The sequence below is a fragment of the Drosophila subpulchrella genome, unplaced genomic scaffold, assembly GCF_014743375.2.
Source record: "Drosophila subpulchrella strain 33 F10 #4 breed RU33 unplaced genomic scaffold, RU_Dsub_v1.1 Primary Assembly Seq26, whole genome shotgun sequence".
Lineage (NCBI taxonomy): Eukaryota > Metazoa > Arthropoda > Insecta > Diptera > Drosophilidae > Drosophila > Drosophila subpulchrella.
The window spans coordinates 1,462,958-1,486,798 of NW_023665556.1; the positions used below are offsets into that span (position 1 = coordinate 1,462,958).

The 23,841-nt window shown below is 40.1% G+C and overlaps 1 protein-coding gene across 7 annotated transcripts in view; it reads right to left on the reverse strand.

Annotated features, from left to right (window-relative positions):
• Positions 1-23,841, reverse strand: part of LOC119559607 (transcription-associated protein 1) — a 518,267-nt gene that overhangs the window by 360,567 nt on the left and 133,859 nt on the right. For 6 of the 7 annotated variants that reach the window (XM_037872625.1, XM_037872623.1, XM_037872624.1 and 3 more), the window contains 5 exons: positions 11,961-12,099; positions 4,514-4,886; positions 3,829-3,913; positions 3,631-3,774; positions 3,374-3,577 (listed from right to left, as the gene is read on the reverse strand). In XM_037872625.1, the coding sequence (XP_037728553.1) occupies positions 3,374-3,577; positions 3,631-3,774; positions 3,829-3,913; positions 4,514-4,886; positions 11,961-12,099 (945 nt within the window). The remainder of the gene's footprint in view (positions 1-3,373; positions 3,578-3,630; positions 3,775-3,828; positions 3,914-4,513; positions 4,887-11,960; positions 12,100-23,841) is intronic. The other variant, XM_037872621.1, reaches the window with a different exon arrangement.

Here is a 23,841-nt window from a genome sequence, read left to right on the forward strand (position 1 = left end):
GCCACACTCAACAAATTAAAATAACCAACCTAGATTCCGACCTTGGCTATTTAGTATGTAGTAGTGTAGTGTATGAACATCACTGTCTAAGAATTAATTTAACGGAAATCAATATCATCACTAAATCTTTTGGTAACAAAATCACAGACTTGCCCAGAGTAAAATATTTGTACAATAAACTACTGAAAGAATTAAATGGTATAACTATTCATCAGCAAAAAAGGCAGAAACGTGGACTATTTGAAATAATAGGTTCATCCTTTAAATTACTTTTTGGCACACTTGATAGTGATAGAGTAAAAATTAACTTAAATTAAATTAAAACAAGAAAGGAAGTTAGCTTCGGCAAGCCGAAGCTTATATACCCTTGCAGCTATAATTATTAAATTTAAAAACACAAAAAATTATATTTCCAATAGTACAAGATGATATGTCAAAAAACACCGAAGCTATAATTTGTTCATATTATTTTTCTACCAATTTTCCGTTCGTTCCTATGCCAGCTATATGATATAGTCGTCCGATTTTGATAAAATTAAATTCGAAATTTAGAACTAATTAAAAATGTTATTTTCAAGCGTAGGAGGAGGTTATACAGGGGTGGTCAAAAGTATTTTCACAAAACAAAAGTTGAATATACTCATAATTTGAACTTACATCTTGTTAGCTTTAGCACCAATGGAAAGGTAATTTAAATGCCGTTTGTATGATACAATACATTTTTTAACCCATTCAGTACTTATTGAAAACGACGAATTTGAGTAAAAATGTCCTTTTTGAACTTTTTTCCTCGACTTGAAAACTTAAATTTTTTGATGCAAAAAGTTTCTTCAAACAAAAATATTAGTAACTGCAAAAAGAATTTTTCAAAAATCATTTTGCCTAATTTTTTTTTTTTTTTTGAAGGTGACAATGTTGCAAAAAATTTTTATGAAAAAGCGAAAAATATGGCTCAAATGCATGTTTCTAAGCATTTTCAAAAAATCATAAAAAATATAAGCAAAATGATTTTTGAAAAATTCTTTTTGCAGTTACTAATATTTTTGTTTGAAGAAACTTTTAAAAAATGTTATTTCCAAGCGTTGGAGGTTATATGTTGAAAAACACCGAAGCTATAATTTGTTTCATATTATTTTTCCACCAATTTTCAGATCGTTCCTATGGCAGCTATATGATATAGTCGTCCGATTTCGATAAAATTTAATTCAAAATTCAAAACTAATTAAAAAATGTTATTTCCAAGCTTAGGAGGTTATATGCTAATAATCACCAAAGATATAATTATTTTAAATTTTTTTTTCCGATTATTCCTATGGGAGCTATAAGATATAGTTGTCCGATCCGGCTGGTTCCGACTTATATACTACCTGCAAAAGATATAAGACTTTTGGGAAAGTTTCAGCCCGATAGCTTTAAAACTGAGAGACTAGTTTGCGTAGAAACGGACGGACAGACGGACAGACGGACGGACGGACGGACGGACATGGCTAGATCGACTCGTCTAGTCATGCTGATCAAGAATATATATATTTTATGGGGTCGGATACGTCTCCTTCACTGCGTTGCAAACTTCTGACTGAAATCAATATACCCTCTGCAAGGGTATAAAAATAGATCTAATTGCAGAAAATTCAATTCAACTTCATACTTTAAATGATGTTATAAGGTTTATGAATGAAGAACTGCAGAAACTTACTAACTACGAAAATAACCGCAATAGTATTGACGCACTTGTTTATGAACTCATGCAATTTATTGAGTACATTGAAGACATAGAAATGGGCATGCAACTTTCTCTTGGACTTTTTAACCCAAAGTTACTCAATTACTATAAACTAGAAAGCATTGACAGTCAAAATATTCTTTTAATCAAAACATTAACTTGGATTGACCACAAAAAAAAACGAATTACTACTGATTCCACATATCCCTATTAATCACAAAATCATTAACACCATTAAAATAATTGCTTATCCCGACCGTAATGGGTATCAGTTAGACTATTCAGATCACCAATCATATTTTAAAAAGGGAATACAATTTATAATCAGACAATAAAGAAATTAATAATGAATGTCTTAAAAATAGAGACCCCAACTTGTAATTTTATACCAACTCTCTCAAAAGAAATGAATTAATACGTTAAACCAAATATTATACTTACATGGAATCTAACTGAAACTACAATCGCACAAATTGTCAAGAATTTAATGGCGATATAAAAATAAATGGAAACAAAATAATTAGAACAAAACAATGTAGAGTTAAAATTGGAAATGTTATTTGAAGCGAAAATTCGTTAGTAGAACACAATGACGTTTTCAAATTAATTTCAGAAAATAATACCACACTTTACGTAATTATAATAATTGTAGTTACTATTCTTATTATTTTTTTTACACTAATTCAACTTACCATTTTATATACAAAATTTAGCAAACAAGCAAAAAATAATCAAGAACCACCACAAGAAATAGAACCGGCACAAAACCCGTTGCCTGCATTGTACCCGGAAATGCCAGCCCAAGCATAGGCAACCCTTTTTAAGGGGAGGGAAGTGACATATTCACATATTCAGTTATGTACCAAGAAATAAGAATATGCAGCGTAGGCGATCCCACGCTGAATCAACGTAAACAATCCACATCCGGAGCAGGCGATGCCGCTCTTCAATAACATAAACAATTCTTGCAATCACTAAGTGTCGCACCGTGAGGTGCACTCTTACTCTCAATTTATTGTATACAATCAATATCCCAAGCGGGCGATTTCGTTCCCACACTTATGTACAATCAATATCCCAGTCGCTCCCAAATTTGTGTACACAAAGGGCAGCACAAGAAAGATTTTTGTCACAAGAAATTAGTCTTAAGCTGAGATCAATCGATTAAAGACGTGAAACTAAATCTTCGTTAAATTTTTTTCTTTAGCGTTGTCCATAGTCAACTGACTCATTCAAATAATAAACATTTTACTATATACCCACTGAAAGGGTATAGAAGCACTAGCGCTAAGCATGTGGGCCATCTTTGATCCTACAACGGTATACCTTTTTTACATTTTGTTTTAAGTCTTCCCCCAAAGTGTAGGGATATTTAATATTTTTGTTCTATTTGTTCTATATTATAAAAAAATTTTTTTTTGCTTCTTAAAACTTTTTTTTGGAGCTGTTTGGGGTCACTGGGGGAATGTACTGGAACTTAGTGCGCACCTAAACTGTTGAGTATAAATTTGGCTGTGCGCTGAATACCCTCAAATTTTCTTATTTTCCTTTCTATGTATATCTTTATATAATATAACATAAATACTAAATAGCAGAAAGGTTTAAATATATTATTTATCACATTATTATTATTTTTTATTTGTTACTTACAATTCCACTAAAATGTTCCAATACTTCTTTTTCTTCTTTACTTCTGGATATCAAGCCAGAAGTTCTCTGTTGATTTGGATTAACGTTAATGGTATAAATATCTAAAGCCTCCATCGCATAATACACTAATTCGATATAAGAGCATAAGATTTCAGGTCCAAATATCTTTTCATGATTAGCAAGAATTGTATCAGATACCTGAAACTTTTAGAAACATTGGGAAAAAAATAAAAGCAGAATGAATATTAAAAACATACCTTAGAATTGAAGAAACCCCATGTTATTGTTTTAACTCCTCCTACAAGAGTTTTTACTAAGCTCCGAAATTCAGCTACATTTACGGAGTTAACCCATTGTAATCCAGAAGCGGATGCTTTAGCTTGCTCGTTGGATATTTGGTCCTAATTGAAAAAATAATGGATATTAAAATGAACGTATTTTTTGCAAATACATACGTCTTTCAGATCAGGAACATTGATAAGCGACAATGAGACGTTTCCGGACGAGTTGATCGAAACTCCAGAATTAGGTTGCCCTTTGCTATGATGTTAAAAAAATAAAGGCATTTCATTATTTGTATATTATTTAGAGTGCAATCTACACAAAAAAAGACTAATTTTTTTAACAACAGTATTAATAATTTAAAATGCAATAAACGCAGAGTATTACTTAAAACGTCTCACGTCTTTTACAAAAAACGTTAAAAAAAATTAAGTTAATAAATGTTGTATGTTTTAGACTCTATTAACATTAATTAATTTCAGTGAGAAGTTGTAATGCTTAAGGGCGACATATTTGACATAAATAAAAAATATATATTACTGATCTGGATTGGCAGCTCATTCGATTTAGTTATATTTGTCTACCTTTTTTAATTTTGCTGTGCAAAACGGGTATACCTGCCTTTACATCGGTTTTTTGTATTCTTAGCTATTCGCAGAGCCTTTAGTTAATAGCAAAAATTTTTTTTTTAGACTTTTACTCAGAAGGACCGAGTTATCATGGAAGAGTAGAAAAGGTTCATGGAAATTTTCGGCTGATTTTTACAAAAAAATGAAATAGTTTTTCATAGTGTATGGTAGGGCCTTGCCTGGAAGAAATGTTAGCTTTAGCAAGCCACGATTAAAAAATTGTACTTACCATTTTTGAATAATTAATGGAAGCTGCACTTTGGCAATAGTTTCAAATTTTTTTACAAACACTTTTAAAAGTTTTGTAAGTATAGCTCTAGATCTTTGAGGCTCTATTTCACTGTGTTGTCGTAAGCAATCAACCAAGTTTAACAAGAGCTTGCAAGACATGGTTTGTATTCCAACGGCAAGTGTTTCATCATGAACATTTTTTGAAAATAGATTTACTGCTTTTGTTAATACGTCTAAGCTCAGGCTTTGGCGAACATGGTGAGCAAGGTCTGCTAATGTTGAATATGCTAAAGGGCGAATAGATTCCAATGTGACGCCTTTTCCGATAAGCAAGTCGTCATCAAGTAGTTTTTCAATGGAAGGAATGAATTCTATAAAGTAAAATAAAACTATTAGTGTATGGCAAAGTTCGAATATACAATTAGCTCCCACATTAAAACCGAATGAAAATATGTTGCATTTTAAATTCCATTCGAATTATAATGTGTCCTTTATAGCTTATTCAATAGCTTATAGTTTACCGTGTACCGTCACTGATGGAACATATAAAACAAAAGTTTTTAAACTGTTTAACGTTAAGCCTAGTACACACATCGACGAAAACCGCGAGCTAACCGTAGGAGTGAGCGAGAGGCAAATACGCGGCTAAAGCATTTCATCGGGTCTGTTTTTAAGCGAAAAGAAAAATTACCAGATTTCGCGAGTGAATTTTCGATGAGCGCCGTTAGCCGCGGCCCAAAGAATAAGAAATATTATCTTTGGCGGTGTTCGTGCAGAAGCGGTGGGGAATTTAAAAATTTTAAATAGAAGAAAAACCCCAAAAACGGTTTAAGGAGGTCAGTGCAGATGAAAAAGGACGCCTAATCCAAGCTGTTGCTCATTATTGTGGGACTTGACCGACAGGAAGCAATACCACGACAGGGCAAATCCGCAGAATAGTTGAAGTGCTGGAGGAGATCCACTAGAGAATCCCAGCGGGAAGGAACATTCCGAGTGGGCCTTCGCTGTCTACATGGACATCCAGCCGGGCGTGTCCTCGCAAAGAAAGTAAGATCTGGCCAAAATTATTTGGTTCCGTTGTACTAATAGACGAATATGATCCATAACCACCAGCTACTTGGCAGCTTAAGCGGAGCTGGAGGACCCGCTGGTTTCTATAGGGAGGAGGAAAATAGGGCGCCCGCTAAGGAACAGTTGGAAAAGCCATGGTCAGCCACTGCCAGGATGCTGGGTCGACTTCCTGCAGCATCAGCGGATTAACCCCGTTCACAATCCGGCCCCCACTTCCTCAAGGTCCAATATGGCCATTGGGACTCGAACATTCGTTGAACATACCATTTATTATACCCGTTACTCGTAGAGTAATCGAAAAGTATGTAACAGGCAGAAGGAAGCGTTTCCGACCGCATAAAGTATATATATTCTTGATCAGGATCACCAGCCGAGTCGATCTAGCCATGTCCGTCTGTCCGGATGAACGCTGAGATCTTGGAAACTATGAGAGCTAGGCTATTGAGATTTGGCGTGCAGATTCCTGAGCTTCTTACGCAGCACAAGTTTGTTTCAGTAGAGTGCCACGCCCACTCTAACGCCCACAAACCGCCCGAAACTGTGGCTCCTACAGTTTTGATGCTAGAATAAAAATTTTAACTGAAATGTATTGTTCTCATCAATACCTATCGATTGACCCAAAAAAAAGTTTGCCACGCCCACTTTTACGCCCACAAGCCGCCCACAAACTTCAAAAAATCGTAAGTATGAACGTGGATATCTCGGAAACTATCAAAGATAGAGAATTGGGATCTCAGATTTGGATTTCGTAGCCTTGTGCGCAGCGCAAGTTTGGTACGCGAATATGCCACGCCCACTCTAACGCCCACAAACCGCCCAAGCCTGTGGCGCCCACAATTTTCATGCTAAATACAAAATTTTAACTAAACTGTATTGGTCTCGTCAATACCTATCGATTGACCCAAAAAAAAATTTGCTACGCCCACCCTAACGCCCATAACGCTTAAATCTGTCTACCGCCGATAGGTGGCCCATTTCAATCTCGATTTGCTGCTTGCTTATCTCCATTTCCCTTTGGTCACTTTAGCTTGTTACGAACTGCTTTTTGTCGGTGGCAGTGCCGCTAGCTCAGTCGTTCCTCAGGGCAGAGTACCCCTAATGCCACAGCTCGCAACATAAAATCGATAACTTCACGGTCTCACATTACTAAACTATCGGTCATCACTAAGACAAAAACGTAAACAAAGCAAAAATTTACAAATATTGACGGGAAAATGGATTACATTTGGTGGCTATCGATGTCCTAGCCAAGCGCTCCCACCCAACCATGGATGCCCTCAAGATGCTGCAGGGCACCACCCATTCGCCGTCGGCAGGAGCCCCCTCCTCGCGACTACGGCTACGGTTCCATCTCCCCCACTGGGAAAGCTTATTCACACATAGTATATATTACAAAGGTTTAATAAATATCGTAAGTACAATCGTTTATATACATGCTCCTCTTAACAGATCTTTCCTTCCTCAGCCTTTAAGACCGAAACCTGGCCGCCGTCTTCAACATTTACGCGGTCAAAGCAGAGGATTTTGTTTTGCTGGAAAAGGGTACAGGCGCCGCGGAAACTATGCTCTATCAGTCATGTATTGGTAGAGCTCGCATGGAAACGCGGCCCTCAAAGGAACATACGCTATGCGCGTGTGTGTGGTCACCTAATCCTGAGGAGCTCCAAGGGAAAAGAAGGGACAGGCCAAAAAGGTACGTAACTGCACTGTAAGCTATACCATTTAAAACTAATGCTCGCGACCTTTTAAATTTTAGGCAAACAACGAGGACAAATAAGGCTCTCGGGACTAACTCCGGAAAAATTCACAAACAGGGAAGTAGATATCAATATATATATAATAAAGGTACACATGTATTTAAATTTTCCTAAATTTCAGCCACTATTGGGCCGGGCCTGGAGGCAATGATAGCCCAAGCGGAAGATTTCTCGCCGGAGGCCAGCAGTGATCCGGATCTCCACACAGGAAAAAGGCGCTCTCCGGTGAGTTATGCAATGGCAGTCCGAGATTCGGCTGCCAGACAAAATGGCGATCCTTCTCAGCGCCGCAATGCGACCGCTGGAAGTTCCCGAGAGGAGGATGACGCGGTACGCCGGAACGGACTCACCGGGAAATGTTGACGTCGTCGGCGTCGACTGTGAAGGCTTCTCTTGCTGGTCGTTGATACGGGTCGGACGGACACCGTTTGCTGGGCCGCCAAGTCGGGCTGGCAGGTATGTCGAAGTCGCGCAGATGTCAGCAGATCTCCAATAAATATTCCGGGGCCCTTTGTATTGGGACCCCGGCTGCCTTTATAAATTATAAATATTAAACACTGACTACTATCTAACATTAACCTCACTCACTTATCAATTTTAAGCACAAAGACAACTTATACTCTCACTCCTAGCTGAATCTGCCTTGATTGTAGGACAGTATGGCCGCGACAATCACGATATCTGCTGATCATCGCCCCCGCCATATTACATGGCCTCTCTCAGCATTGGGTCATTGGATACATGGGCCATTTGAAGTAATCCCAGAGCGAACCGGGATTAATCTTCAAATGGCCAGATCGCCCGCCAGACTCATCCCGCTGCTGCAGCTATCGCCCTATCGACCTAACCTATCGATAACGTCGCTCCCACTCGACTCCAATTGCAACAAGCTGAGTAACGGGTATCTGATAGTCGAGGCACTCGACTATAGCGTTCTGCCTTGTTTTAATTTTACTTTCTTTGTGTACCAGCAGACTCCTCCTTTTTAAACTTCTCCAATTGATTTGTTTTCCGTTTGGCAACAAACCCAGCCGCTTAACAATAAGACCATGCTACATGCATTGCGGGTGAACTTTGAAAACTTCGGTCACACTATAAAGAATACAATTTTTCGACTAGTAAAACTCTTAGCCGATCTGAGTACTAGGCTTTAACCTCTGATGTTCCGATCCCAAGCTGTTTCACATAATATTTTTAGTATATTGTGCCCATTCCAAAACAAACAGAAGTAAACAAAAAATCAAAGTCAACGAGAATCAAATGCCAAAATCAAAATACCAGACGGTATGCAGGTAAATTTATTATACATATTTTTTAATAGTGAAAAAACAGTCCCCACTAATTTCATTTTCGAAGAGTACTATGTTAAGCCTGGAAATGGTATTTCATTTTAAAATTGACTGCATTTAAAATATTTTCGATTAATGAGATTTATCCACCGCGAACCTATACGTAGCAGACTTTAAAAAAGTGGTGGCCACACAGACTTTATTACATATCCACTTAGTAAATTGAAAGCCTTAGATAAAGGTTAAATCAAGTATAGTACTTTCAGTTATCCGTTATAAAAATAACCCTTCACCACTGTAAGCACTATCCTTAAAGTTAATACAAATCATTATTATTAACGGCAACTATCTTGACAGCCTGTAGTTACTGGAAGCGCTGGGGGAGTTTATGGTTCCGAAAGTTTTCGACTGTGCTTTAGGGTATTTTGAAATCTGGAGGAGTTCCTGGTTCCGGAATTTAGCCTGGTGGTCAAACAATGTCTACTGTACCTACAGGTACAGCAATCTTTGGAGGTGTCCCCATAACGGTGTCAAATTATGGTGGAACAATTCAGATTTTATTGCGTTCGAAAGATATCTTCCATTCAAATAAATTCCAGAAGTTTTTGCCTTGAATTGGTAAATAAAGAACTTTTTCCAATGGACAGAGAACCAATAATAGGGCTTTACCTGTGGTACCTGAACATAAAAAACCGTACCTAAGCGGTCGGACTTTAACATCGGAGAGAACCCAATGGCATTCAATTTGTTAGCGTAAAGTTTCCTTGCAATCCTATTCTATTTTATATTAACTGTTCTTATATTCCACCTGGAACTGACTAAATAATTTATAAGCATCATTTGTCTGCATATCTCTTTCTATCTCTTTCCTTTGCATTATTTTGGGTGACTTCAGTTTTCTTGATATTTCTTTATCTGCAAATGACTTTGTTAATGGCTTTTTAGAATTACCATTACAGCGAGTGAACTGTATACGTAATTCATTCATTATATGGAAGGATTTCTATATTATTTCACTCCAAAAGAAATGGTACGAAGACATAAGAGCTAAGCTGTTAGCTGTTAAAACTGTTATTTCTTTACTCTTTCAACCCTGTACTCTCCGTTAATTGATATACACGCCTCTAACAATGCTCCTTACAGCCCTTAACAAACAACAAATTTCTTAGTCTTAAGCTTTCATATTTTTTATAAAATCTGTTTTCTGAAGGGTTGTAGAGATCATTAGTATGTTGTAATCGGCAAACGAATCTTGGTTTTGACAATGGTATTTTGCAGAGCTCGCAAATAACTGTTGACCGTCTTTCTTCTCGTGCTCTCGTTGCGAGCAAAACCGAAAAAGGTCCTACTGTCTCGCTCTCGCTCTGAGCAAGAGACACTTGCTGTCATCATTTATGTTTTGCTGTTGAGCGCTTTTCGTTGAGCTCGTTGTATGTTGCTCCTTAATGAGCAGTGCGTAAAGAGCGAAACGAGAAACGCTCGCACAATGACAGTCAACAAAAGACCGATTGACCGAAAAACTCAACGCAAACGGTCTTCACATTTACTTTCGTTGTTGTGAAAAAGAAATAATATAATTTGCTTAATACAACATTTTAAATTTATTTTCAAATGTTTTGGTTAACAAGTTTCATTTCGATTCCATATTCCATATAACAAATTGATATCAAAAAGCAATAAAAAGTTTCAGAATATGTTGTTTTTACATTTTATTTTAACATTTAACATTTTTTATATATTATATGTTAAGCTTTATAACTAATAAGGCGTTCAGATTCTCTGCACTAATCGAACTTTTTCGTTCACTTAATATAAAGTGTAAGGCTGAGAATGCCCGTTCGGCTGCAAAACCGACGATTAACGATTTGCTTGCCTATGCGTGTGAGTGTATACCAATACATACGCAAAAGACCGTTTGCCTCACCTGAACAGGACAAAACGGTCCTGGAACAACCATAACAAAACAGAATAAAAAAAAAGGTTTCGCTCTGAGCGCGAGCGAGCTCATTCAAGAACCCATTAATCGGTTGCTCTCTGAGTCTTTTCGTAAAGAGTCAGGACAATACACTTATTTCCAGACAACGAGAAACGGTCAACAGTTATTTGCGAGCTCTGGTATTTTGTAAACTACTATAAGTAGTATCTGCTCCAGCTCCACATCAAAATTAGTCAAAATAATCGATTACAAGCACAACAAGTTAATTTATAAAGAATATACCATACCGTTCCAAAAACTCCACTTAGAATGCTCTTTAACAGTACTTTTTCGCGATTTAATGCTGTCGTCCAATTTTTAAGCTTTTATCTTTGCAGTCACAATTTCTAAATCGCACTTTTGCAGCTTTTTTAAGAAAGGTCAAGTTTTTCATTGTTCATAGTTTTTAAGACAATGTGTCACTTTCGACCATACTTTTAAGCTATGGTACTTCCACAAATTATGTTTATGAAGTTAACTAATTATAATAGCTAATATCAACTTTTTTTTCCGCTAAGCTAGCGGGTTTTTGCAATAGACGTAGAACAAGAGTAAATATCAAGCTGTGTTACAAAACTAAAATACAAATTTTCAGTCGCTTTTGCAAAAAATTCCGGTGCTATTTGTCATCTTCAAAATTGTTCTCCCCTTAAGAATTCTTATCACCATACATGACCAAAATTTCATTTGTTCATGTGAATTTGAAGAAAATTATGCCTAAGAGGATATTTTATTTCTTACCACATTAAGATGGTGTGTGTTTGTGCCTAACCGAAGTAGACACTCGCAATACGATCGCGTCGCGGCAATGATCAATGACCACAATCGATGCGGGAACTGCGCTGAGGTTGAGCTAACGTGGTTAGCTGCTAGTTGAGATAGTGTAGGATTACGAACTCTATTTCCGGAGGTGGAAAGTAGAACCCCGGAGTTATAGGTTGCGTTGATAACTGATTTATTCTTAAGCTGATACATGTTTATATACTATCTGGAACACGAAGTTTAGTGTTATGATTAGTGAAATAAACTATAATCTAGAGTAGGTCAGGGAATTTTGATTATGGTAGCAGTTTGCGTAGTTGGCTCGGCTGACACTGCAAAATGTGCTGACTGCACTAGCGGGTCAGTATAATATGCTGATCAGCTATTTTCATCTGCATTGGGCGCTACTGAGCGCCTGGTACTGTTCCCTACTTGGCTAATGCTTGGCTTGATGGGTGCTGGTCATGTTGAGCACCCTTGGGTACGAACAGTGTGCATTTTTCACAGCAATAGGGATTATACTTAAAATTATATCAAATATAATATAGGGATTATACTTAAAATTATATTAAATATAATATAGAAACTTACTTTGACGTAAGTCCGTTGCAAAAATATGACGGGCTGCAATTAAGAGCTCTTTCCTGAGATGAGCGGCCTCCTTGGGACAGTTTTTCATCAAATTAAGCATGCCACTGATTACAGATAAAGAGCTGGCGACCACTACTTCCTAAAAGAAAAAGGTTACAAAAATTATTATAGTTGAACACCAAAAAATATTTTAAACACGAAATGTTGTTTTCTTTTGCAATTGCGGGTAATGACTTTTACAAACAATTCCTCGAAATGGTTGCTCTGAGATTGAACTCAGTTATTTTTGGCGACCGTCTAGAACGGTGTGTAAGCTTTGATATTGTCCAACTGCAAAAATGTTTTCAACGATTATAAAATTATATTCGTGAGCAGGATTTTTCTAATTATTGCTGCTGAACGTGTTGTTACACAGTTTAACTCTTCTTTGCCAATACCGTCGCTACAAGACTTTAACTTTCAACCCGCCTCTTCGTTTAAAGGTAAAATTCGGAGTTAATAAGGATATGCATTGCAAATCAACCAAAAACTGTTACTTTATCCGTACATAAGTAAAAAACAAAGGTTACAGTAAGTCCATAAATATTAAAATATATGTAATGTATCCGTCCGTCCGTCCGTAAAGGCACTGAAATCTTGTAAACTAAAAAAAGCTATAAAGTTTAAATTTAGGTTACAGATTATGCAAGTTTATTTCATCCAAGTGCCACGTCCACCCTAACGCCCACAAGCTGCCTAAAACTGTGGCACTGACAGTTTTGATGATAGAATAAGAAATAAAAAAATATTTGTTTGTTTATCAATTTGTAATCTTGAAAAAAATCGCTTTGCTGCACTCACATCTCCATCACTCTTGCGCTCCCCTAACCTAAGTAACGGGTGTCTAATAGTCGAGGCACTCGACTATAGCGTTCCTCCTTGTTTTTATTTTAGTTTGTTTCAGAAAATGATTGCTATATTCTTGTTGCTTTTAACTAATCTTACCGAAACTTAATTTAGCCGTCACACAATGGCATCTTTGATCAAAAAACGTGCCATAAATCAAATTTTTGATGTCCTAGAGTTGTGACGCAAATCATTCGAGAGGAAATTGATCCACTATTTCAAATTTGTAACCCTAATAAATATCCGATTTTTATGTTCCCTTAAAGCTGACCAACTTTTTACTCTAAAAAAACGAAATTTTTAGCTAATGTACCTCACCTATGGTAGAATAAATTGATATTAGGAAAGTTCCAGATACGTCTGTTTGCGATATCGGCTGCTAGAACCAATAAAAACTAAAAGGGTTGGTCTTAGAAATTATATATTGTACAGCCAAAGATAATCTAAACTACAAGATGAGTAACGGCCATACAACGGAATGTACGTCAACATTTTTGGTGGATTTTCGATCTTGCTAGTGTGCGTTGTCCGTGTAAGGCTTTTTGGTTGTGTTGGTGTATCATTTCGTGTGGTCTGCTACATTAAAGGCTCAATGTCGCACTTGACTAACGCGAGGTGTCAATGGCCTGTAGGCCAGGGGTCTAGTTCCTTAACCGCGGGCATTGCAGTTCGGAGTTCAACTCCGACTAGGAACAACTTTTTTTTTATACAATCGCTCTTTTTTTTAAGCAATTAAATAAAATGAGCATGGTGTTCATGGTGTCTTAAACAATCTCCATGGTGTTCAGCCCATGTTTCAATTGATTTCTTAAAAAATGGCCGATTGAAAACATCATCGATGTTTATTTAAAACTCAATCTATGTTTTGGTCGAAAATATATCTATAGGAGCGGTTTGTGGGCGTTAGAGTGGGCGTGGTATATTCGCGTAACTAACTTGCGCTGCGTACAAGACTACGGAATCTAAATGTGAGATCCCAATTTTCTATCTTTTATAGTTTCTGAGATATCCACGTGCATATTTACGATTTTTTTAAGTTTGTGGGCGTTAAAGTGGGCGTGGCCCGCTGCTGAAACAAACTTGCGCTGCGTAAGAAGCTCAGGAGTCTGCATGCCAAATCTCAATAGCCTAGCTCTTATAGTTTTCGAGATCTCAGCGCTCAGACGAACAGACGGACAGACGGACATGGCTAGATCGACTCGGCTAGTGATCCTGATCAAGACTATATATACTTTATGGGGTCGGAAACGGAATGCGTGCTAGGTGCATTCTATTGCGGTGCCATCTGTGTGTGTTTTAATATAGTGCATCCAGATGCATGCCCAAACGGAAATTCGAGACGCATTCTGAAACAAATAGTTCTGGGTCTTCATGCAAATTTACCACGGCAAACATAAAACATAAAGATTTATAGACCTGTAACGTGCTCAAATTATCGGTCCTTTTACTGACTTCTAGTGCTTTTCAACACTGCAAAGTCGTAAGTTCGGGAACGTATTCCAAAAAAATAAATAGTTCTAGGTCGTATCTGTTTTACGCAAGACAACCGCTTGCAAATTTTGCAGGGCAAATGTGCGTGCGAGGTGCAGTCTATTGCGGTGCCTTCTAGATGTGTACAATATAGTGCATCCAAGTTTATTTGCTGGGAATGTAAAAGGACAACAATTTAACCCGAAGGTTGCCGATGTACGTTTTTTTACGATCGTTTTTTTCGGTACTGTTCTCTTGACAAACAAATAATAAAGACAAAAGGGAACATGCAAGGAAGCGCCCGGTTTTTCTTGACTTTTGCATATCTCGTCAGTTGCACTTTTAGTTCTGAAAAGTGAAGTTCGTGCCACGGTACTTAAAAAAGTCTGATTCTTTCTGCCACCAATTTTACATCAATATTTTCACACGTAAGCTAAGTGTAGAAAATTTAGTTCAATATGAACACAATAAAATAACATAATACATGTGTACAATTGTACATATGTACATTGAACATACAAGCTAAGAAACTAATTAAAAAAATTAATTAATTAAACAAAATAAAAATTATTTGTATGTAAATTTTACATACAACAGTGTAATTGTGCCAACATAAATAAATTGTTAGTATGTAATATATAAATATAAAATATTCAAATTGCTTAATATCTTTCAGAATCGGAAAAAGGTATGGGCACACCAAGGACAAAACTGCGTAAATGATAAAGGCTAGTACTGAGATCCGCTAACAATTTCACTAATAGAAAAAAAATTCTAAAAATCGTATTCTTTGTGGTGTGACCGACATTTTCATAGTTCACCCGCGATGCTTGTAGCATGGTCTTACTGTCAAGCAGCTGGCTTTGTTGACAAATGGAAAACAAATCAACTGGCGCAATTTAAAAAAGAAAATTTTACTGGTGCACAAAGAAATTAACAAAAAAATAAATAAAATGTTCAACGAATGTTTTATTTATGTAAATTAGTAGTTTAAAGCTTCGCTCTACTCATTCCTTCATCTGCAGATCAGCTTCTTGAGGACCTTGAGGAAGTGGGAACCGGATTGGAAAGGTCCGCCTGATGCTGCGTGAAGTCGCCCAGCATCCTGGAAATGGCTGGTGATGGCTCCTTCAGCTGTCCCTTATCAGTGGAGGTGGAGTCCAGTGGTTCCTCAATGGAGAGCTCGTCGGAGATCAAGCAAAGTCCCACTCGGCATGTGCCTTCCCAATGGGATTCTCTAGTGGATCTCCTTTAGCACTTCAACTATTCTTCGGATTAGCACTGTTGTGGTATTGCTTCCTGTCGGTGAGGTCCCACAATAATGGGGAAACAGCTTGGATTAGGCGTCCTTTCTCATCTGCAGTGACCTCCTGCAGTCTTTTTTGGGGTTTTCCTCTCATTATTAATTTGTATATCCCACACCGATTTTGCAATCGCTAAATCAGGTATTTTTTCTGGTATTTCCTTAGCTCATCTAAGTACCGCGCTGAAAAGCATACCCGACGAAAAGCGTTAGCCGCGTATTTGCCTCTCGCTCACTCCTATGGATAGCTCGCGGTTTTCGTCGATGTGAGTACTAGGCTTAAAAGTACAAAAATAAGAAGGAAGCAGCAAAGCTCCGTACAGATGGGCAGTGATTCCGAATAAAAATTAGTTGCGTGGAAATCCAGTTTTATGTATTCCTTGGGAAAGCTTACAGATATTTGATTTTTGAATGCTTCTAGGTGCATTCCCGGGTACATGTTACAGGTGCATTAAAAAAGAGTACACCCAGAAGGTGTTTAGTATGTTGCTTCCAGGTGCATTAAAAAAGAGTGCACCCAGAATGTGTTTAGTTTGTTACTTCCAGGTGCATTCCAGATATATGCTTCCAGAAGCATGCAACGGGTGCATTCATTTTTGTCCCGCACCCGTGTAAAAAGAATGGACAGACTCATCACTTCCGGAACACCTTTTTGATGCCATTTCATAATAAAAGAACGCTTGCTGGAATGCTGTTATTTACGACTGGGAGGTCGAACTGCGCCGGCAACCCAGTCGTAAGTTCGGGAACGTTTTCCAAATAAAAAATAGTTCTAGGTCGTATCTTTTAACGCAAAGCAATAAGCATCCAAATTTGTGAACACTTATCTGGGCGTGTTTCAATAAAGTGCATCCAGATGCATGCCCAAACAAAAATACGGAAATGGATTCCGAAACAAATAGTTCTGGGTCGTATCATTTTTTTTTTTGCGCAAAACAACACGCATGCAAATTTACCAAGGCAATTGTATGTGCTGCTCGGCTGAGGAACTTGTGAAATGGTTCCAAAGTCGCCTAGCTGGGGCAACCGAGCGGGTCGCAGGTTGCGGATAGCGGACAACCTCTCTCGAGGTCAACTGTGAATAAGATGGTGGGGGAAGTCAAACACGGAACCGTGGACGGAAACCCCAGTAAATAGAGCAAACAAATATAGATACGCAGAAAGGCGGACTGCCGCCCAGACTCTGCGCTCTCATATTAGGAGCACCGTTGCCACACCTTCGCCTGAATGGCTAAAAAAGGTAGAGTGGGCAAGGAAGGTGCTTCCTAACAACGGGCAGGATAAGCCCACTCAAGAAGGGACTCAGCGAAAAGGCAGCGATCCCTCGAACTACCCGGACCATCGGCGAAGAGATCTAAGATCCAGCCATCGGTCTCGTTCGCCGAAATCACGAAGAACCGTGTCCTACTCGGCCTAATTAACAGGGGAAATCCGGAGGGCAGGATCCCCTGCCTGCGCATGGTACGGGAGAAGCCAGGCACTTCGCCCTGCTGAATGGACGCGGGCTGGTACCAGGGCAGCGTCAAGGTGGTGGAATGCGAGAGTCAGCAGTCGGCCGACTTGTACAAACAGGCGACGAGCAAGCTCGGTGAGGTCCACGAAGGGGCGAACATCGTCGCGCTAGACTGGTGCGATGTCCCTAGTAGGGCCCGAGCCAGGACTTGGCTTCCAGCAGCGATCAAGGCGCCGGAGGACATCCTCTTCATGTTGCAAGAATGCAAACCGCACCTCCCCACGAAGGATTGGAAAGTCGTCAAGGTGGAGGAGCATGAAGGGGACGTCAACCAGGCGGTGTTGGTCCTGAACAAGGAGTCAGTTGCTCCGATCGAGACTGCTCGAGTGCTGAACTTCGGGTTCAGTGCGATCCACATCAAGGTGTACAAGGGCGACTCCAATGCCACTAGCAGCTCTGCCGGCAACCCAGCCGAGCAGGTGCTTGCTGAGGAGTTGGAGGCACCTGGTGGGCCGGAGGACGGCTACTCTACCGATTCGTCGCTAAAATTCGAACCTGCATATTAGCCAAAAGGCATCTTAGTATATTTCTACTTCGCAATTACAGCAACGGAGACAACACCGCAGTAAGCCTGGAGCTGCAAAAAGGCTCTATTAAGGTCCTATCGGCCTACTTGGCCTTTGAAAAGAAAACCCCCCAGATGCGCTGGTCAGAGGACTGGCAGAGGAATGCGAAAAGCTCAAGAAAGGTTTGGTAATAGGCTGTGACGCCAACGCCCATCACACCCAGTGGGGTTTTTGATTTTATTCTAAATTCGAAGCTATTCTTCTGCAATAGGGGCAATGTCCCTACATTCATAACTAAAGCTTGCTAAACGATCATAGATCTAACTTTGGTATCAGACTCACTCGTAGGCGCAGTCAAAAACTGGGCAGTCTCTGACGAGCACTCCTTTTCGGACCATAGATTCATAGAAACTGTATTGTCCCTTAATTCGCCCTTGCCGGTCAGCTTCGCTAACCCCAGACGAGCCGACTGGCACAGGTGCAAAGAAGTTCTGACAAATATCCTCCCCATGGAACCGTCAGAAAGCATCACAAGCCCACAGGAGCTGGAGGAAACAGTATATAAATTCACAGAGGCATGCAACACTGCCTTTAAAGTGGCATGCCCCACAGGGAAACCAAGGGGAACAAACTGTAGATGCCTGTTTGTTAAACAAAGCAAAGACGGGAAATGAGGACACTAATTGGCTGAACTACAAGTATGAACTAGCCTCTTACAAAAAGGCCATTAGAAGAGCAAAACGAACGGCATGGCAGACCTTCTGCTCTGACATAGAAAAAACAACGAATGCCGCAAGGCTCAGGAAAATACTCTCTAAGACAGCCGCGCCCTTGGGCTATCTTCAAAAAGCAAATGGATCATGGTCAGACTCCAGTAAAGAGTCCTTGGACCTGCTCCTAGACGCTCACTTCCCGGGGAGCCAACAAGCAGGTCATCCTCCTGAAAGAGGAGCAGGTAAGGGAATCGAATTAGATCCACTCCTATCAGACCGCAACATAAAGGTCCATTCATAGTTTCGAACCATACAAATCGCCGGGACCGGACGGGATAACACCGGCTCACATTCAACAAGCAGGAAAAATAGCCATAAACTGGTTAAAAAAAAAAATTTCCAATCCGTCCTGGCGGTAGGAGAACAACCAACAGCATGGCAAGAAACAAAGGTGGTATTCATTCCCAAGGCAGGGAAGGCCACTCACACCACAGCAAAGGATTTTAGACCAATAAGCCTAACATCATTCCTGCTTAAGAGATTTGAAAGAATGATAAGCCTACACATAAGGGCCACCATAGACCCGACAGAAATTTCAGAAGCACAGCACGCTTACACCAAAGGTAAGTCAACCGAATCGGCGCTACACTTGGTGGTAAGCAGCATCGAGAAATCACTCAGCATCGAGAAATCACTCAGCATCAAGGAATACACACTGATCGCTCTCCTAGACATAGAGGGAGCCTTCAATAACGTGCTTACCATTGCTATAACAGAATCTCTTACAGAGGTAGGGGTTGGGCCGCCAACGGTGGGGTTGATCCATGCGATGCTTTTTTTTTTTTTTTTTTTTTTTTTGAAATAAGGTGAGTTCCAAAGTAAGCAGGACATTTTGAATCTAGCGCCCTCTAGTGGCGCCATCTATATGTCAACTGGTGCGATAGAATCTGCTATCGTTTATCGAAAAAAAATGTCATGACATTTCATCTATTGGAAGTAAGGTTATTGCGTTTTAAGTGTCAGTATGTTTTTGTCATCGGTGCGAAAATGAGCTTCGAACAAAGAGCCAACATTCAATTTTGTTTTAAAATGGGTAAAAATCTTACCGAAACTTTTTAATTGATGAAACAAGTTTATGGCGATGATGGCCTATCCCGTAGCCGAGTGCACGAGTGGTTTCAACGTTTTCAAAGTAGTCTTGAGGACATAAATGACGATGAACATGTGGGCCAACCAAAATCCGTGATCACCGAAAATTCCATCGAAACTGTGCGTGTATTCATAAAAAATCAGCCGAAATCATCATTGAAATTCATAGAAATAGAATTGAACATCTTCAAAACATCGATTTATCGCATTTTGACCGAACATTTGGGCTTACAAAAGGTGTGTAAGTTAACAACCAACCCCCAGCTTGGGCTGAGCAAGATCCAGTTCTTACTTACCTTATTAATGTTAATCATTTATCATGTTTACCATTCTCTAGTATTAATCACTTTTTATTATTATCAATATTATTATTACATTTCTCCCTCATGCATGGTCCACCCTAAATCGGGTCCGACTTATTGGCCCTAGAGCTGAGCCAGCACATTGTACCATTCCGAGCCGTGGCTCCTTTTCATTGGCTGACAACGATCGTATGACTTTTGCAAAATGTGCAAGGTCAGCGGTCTGCCACGGGCATCCGGCTATGCATGAGTTTTTGTTCAATCTTAAGTTTAGTTTTAATTTGGATTTGAAATAAAGAGCTCCAGCTCGTTCATAAAACTCCGGCCTTAGCCGTTATATTATTTTGATTATCGAATTTGGTTATCGTGCCTTAAGGGCCGTGACATCGGAGATAAGTATCTCCCACCGTATACTTCGGAAGAAGCAAGGGAGTCGAAGCTACCACCCGACTCCGCTGTGGCTGCCAATCTTGGTGGCCGCCAACAATCAATCAGCGGGCAGTACTCTACTGCCACCCCCCTACGGATATATCACCTACCGGCTCTACCCCTGCCGCGGAGGAGCCGCCAGCCGGCACGGATAATTAAATAATTGTCGCCCAACGGATTAATATTATTACTAATATTCGAATCCCACCCCTGAAGTTGTAAATTATGTAAGTAGCTGAGCGCCGACAATAGCCAAGGTCTACACATACACAACACACATATGCCATACAATTTCCTACGCCCAGCAATAGGAATTTTTTACGTATAAAAAGTGACTCGATTTTCGATTTCTGATTCAGATCTTTATGAGTGCGTGGCAAATAAAAAATATACATATAACTCAAGTTACGTACACTCGTACTGGCAATTTTTATGTGAATAAATTATTCAAATATTAAATTACAATACACTTCCATGTTCTGCGTGTTGATTTAATTTTGTTCGATCTGGATTTTTTTAAGTGCATTATAATAAAAGAAACCATTCGTCTCAAATAACGCACACTGGTGCCAAGGCGATCGACATTTACACGATTTAATTATGCAAAGGAATATTGTATTTCTTTGTTAAGGTTGGTTCCTATACGCATTCAGAGGGCCCAGTCGTTTTTCTCCTTGTGTTTGTTACAAATTTACCTACTGTGCTTATATTGAGTTTCGTACCAAAGTTATCCAGTGTGTCTGTGCTAATAATATACCCAGTCGAATTGACCTATACTTGTTGTCACCGTTCTGTATTTTAATTTTGTTCTTGGGACAAATTAATCCAACATCTTTGTGTTTTAGGTGACGATCTATTATTTTTCGCTAAATTTTTCGACTTTACATCACCAAAGTGGCCCGTTGAAACCTTTTGTCTTGAGCCCAATCGTCAAATCCTCGTATCTACCTCGCGCCCTTTAACTGCCAATGAGTTGGGAGTATAGAGAAGTAAAACAGGAAATTGATAGCGACGATAGCGAAAGTAGCGAAGAAGTAGGATTTCGCCCCGAAGTTAGGGACACAGATCAACCAGAAATGAACGCAGAAATGGTCCAAGCGATTGTCGCAAATGCGGTCAGCGCCGCTCTTAGCGAACAAGAGGAGCGGTTAAGAATCGATTTCGCCACAGAATTAGATGCGGTTAGAACACAGGTTAGCGCGCTGTCAGTCCAAGCGCCGCAGGTGGAGGTTTACAAAAGAATAGTACCAAACCCTGCAGTAAAATGCGATGTCAAGTTGGACATAGTAAAGTCTCTGCCAACGTTCAGTGGAAGCCACGATGAGTATGTTTCGTGGAGGCAAGCTGCATCAGATGCCTATGAGGTATTTAAGAAATACGACGGCAGCGAGGCACACTACGAGGCCGTGGTCATAATTAAAAACAAAATTTGCGGACCCGCTCGGTCACTACTCACGTCCCACAATACAGTGCTAAACTTCGATGCAATTATAGCCAGACTAGATTGCACATATGCGGACAAAACGTCCTTGAGAGTGCTGCGGCAAAATTTAGAAATGGTTCGGCAAGGAGACTCCGATCTTATGGCATACTATGACGAGGTCGAGAGGAAACTCACGCTTGTCACTAACAAAATAGTCATGTCACATAACTCGGACACAGCAACTATCCTAAATAAGGAGGTTAGGGATGATGCCCTTCATGCATTCATTGCAGGGCTTAAAAGACCACTCAAGTCACTCGTGCTGCCAGCACAACCCAAAGACCTTCCGTCTGCACTAGCGTTAGCGCGAGAGGCCGAGAACAGCATTGAGAGAAGTGCGTTCGCGGCATCCTACGCGAAAGCTATAGAAGACAAGTCCCATTGCAATGAGGGCAACAGGCGCAATAGTAAGAGTCAGGGAAAGCAATGGAGAGGCGAGGATAAGAATCCGCACTTTGTCCCTAAACAAAACCAAAATAAATCTCATGAGAACAATCCCTGGCCAAAGCACAGGGATACTGAGCCACTAGACCAGGATAAAGTTCAACCCATGGAGGTAGACCCCTCAACGGCTAGATTTAGACAAGAAACAAGCTGGGGAAAGCCTCAAAGTAACAACAACTACAAAAGGCAGAACTCGTCCCAGCGTCAATCAGGCCAAAGACGCCAACGCGTCAACAATATAGCCCAACCCCAACAGGAGGCGACGGATTATGCCACCACAGCTGAGGCCGAGGTTGCCACCATCGAGGAAGATAGCGACTCCGCCGAGCTTAACGACCTCCTCCATTTTTTAGGGAGCGTTCCCGACTGCCGTTCGTCGAGCGACAGTTGGCTGGCAAATCAATAACAATTCTCATCGACACCGGGGCGGCAAAAAATTACGTGAAGCCCGTAAAGGAGCTAAGAAACGTAATGCCGGTCGAAACCCCCTTCACTGTGAGCTCTATTCACGGCTCCAGTGATGTCAAATACAAGTGCATAATGCGCATTTTTGGACTAGACGTCCCATTTTTCCCTCTTGGATACATTGAGCACGTTCGATGCTATAATAGGCTTCGATTCGCTAACGCGAGCAGGAGTAGCATGGAACCTAGGCAGCAGCGTGATAAAATATGCAAATGTCACTGAAAAGCTCAAATTTTTTGAGTGTCAAAATGTCAATTTCACCAAAATCGATGACATAGTGGTGCCAAGTTCGGCTAAAGCCGAATTCAAAAAAACTATTCTGAAAAGAATTAAGGTGTTTTCAACCTCTAACGAGGCGCTCACCTTCAACACATCGGTCATCGCTACTATTCGAACTACGAGTGACGAACCTGTCTACTCCAAGTTATACCCCTACCCTATGGGGGCAGCAGACTTTGTAAACAACGAAATCAAAGAACTGCTGCAAAACGGCATAATCAGGCCGTCCAGATCCCCATACAACAGCCCTGCCTGGGTAGTTGATAAAAAAGGGACTGATGATAATGGCAGTAGAAAGAAGCGATTAGTAATCGATTTCAGGAAGCTGAACGAGCGAACAGTCGCCGATCGCTATCCCATGCCGAGCATACCCATGATTCTAGCGAACTTGGGAAAAGCCAAATTTTTTACTACCCTAGACCTGAAGTCAGGGTACCACCAAATATACCTGGCTGAAAAGGACAGAGAGAAAACCTCGTTCTCAGTTAATGGTGGGAAGTACGAATTCTGCCGACTACCCTTCGGCCTAAAAAACGCAGGGAGTATTTTCCAAAGAGCCATCGACGATGTGCTGCGGGAAGAAATCGGCAAAATATGCTACGTCTACGTTGACGATGTTATCATCTTTTCCGAAAATGAAACGGAACATGTCAAGCATATTGACACGGTGCTTAAGCGCCTACTCGATGCCAACATGAGGGTGGCACGAGAAAAAACAAAGTTCTTTAAAGAGAGCGTTGAATTCCTAGGGTTCATTGTTACCAGAGGAGGGACAAAAACAGACCCAGAAAAGGTTAGGGCAATAAAAGAGTTCCCAGAACCAAAAAATCTGTTTAGCCTCAGGTCCTTCCTAGGCCTGGCGAGCTATTACAGAAGCTTTGTAAAAAACTTTGCATCTATTGCTAGACCCCTGACCGCCATCCTCAAAGGGGAAAACGGG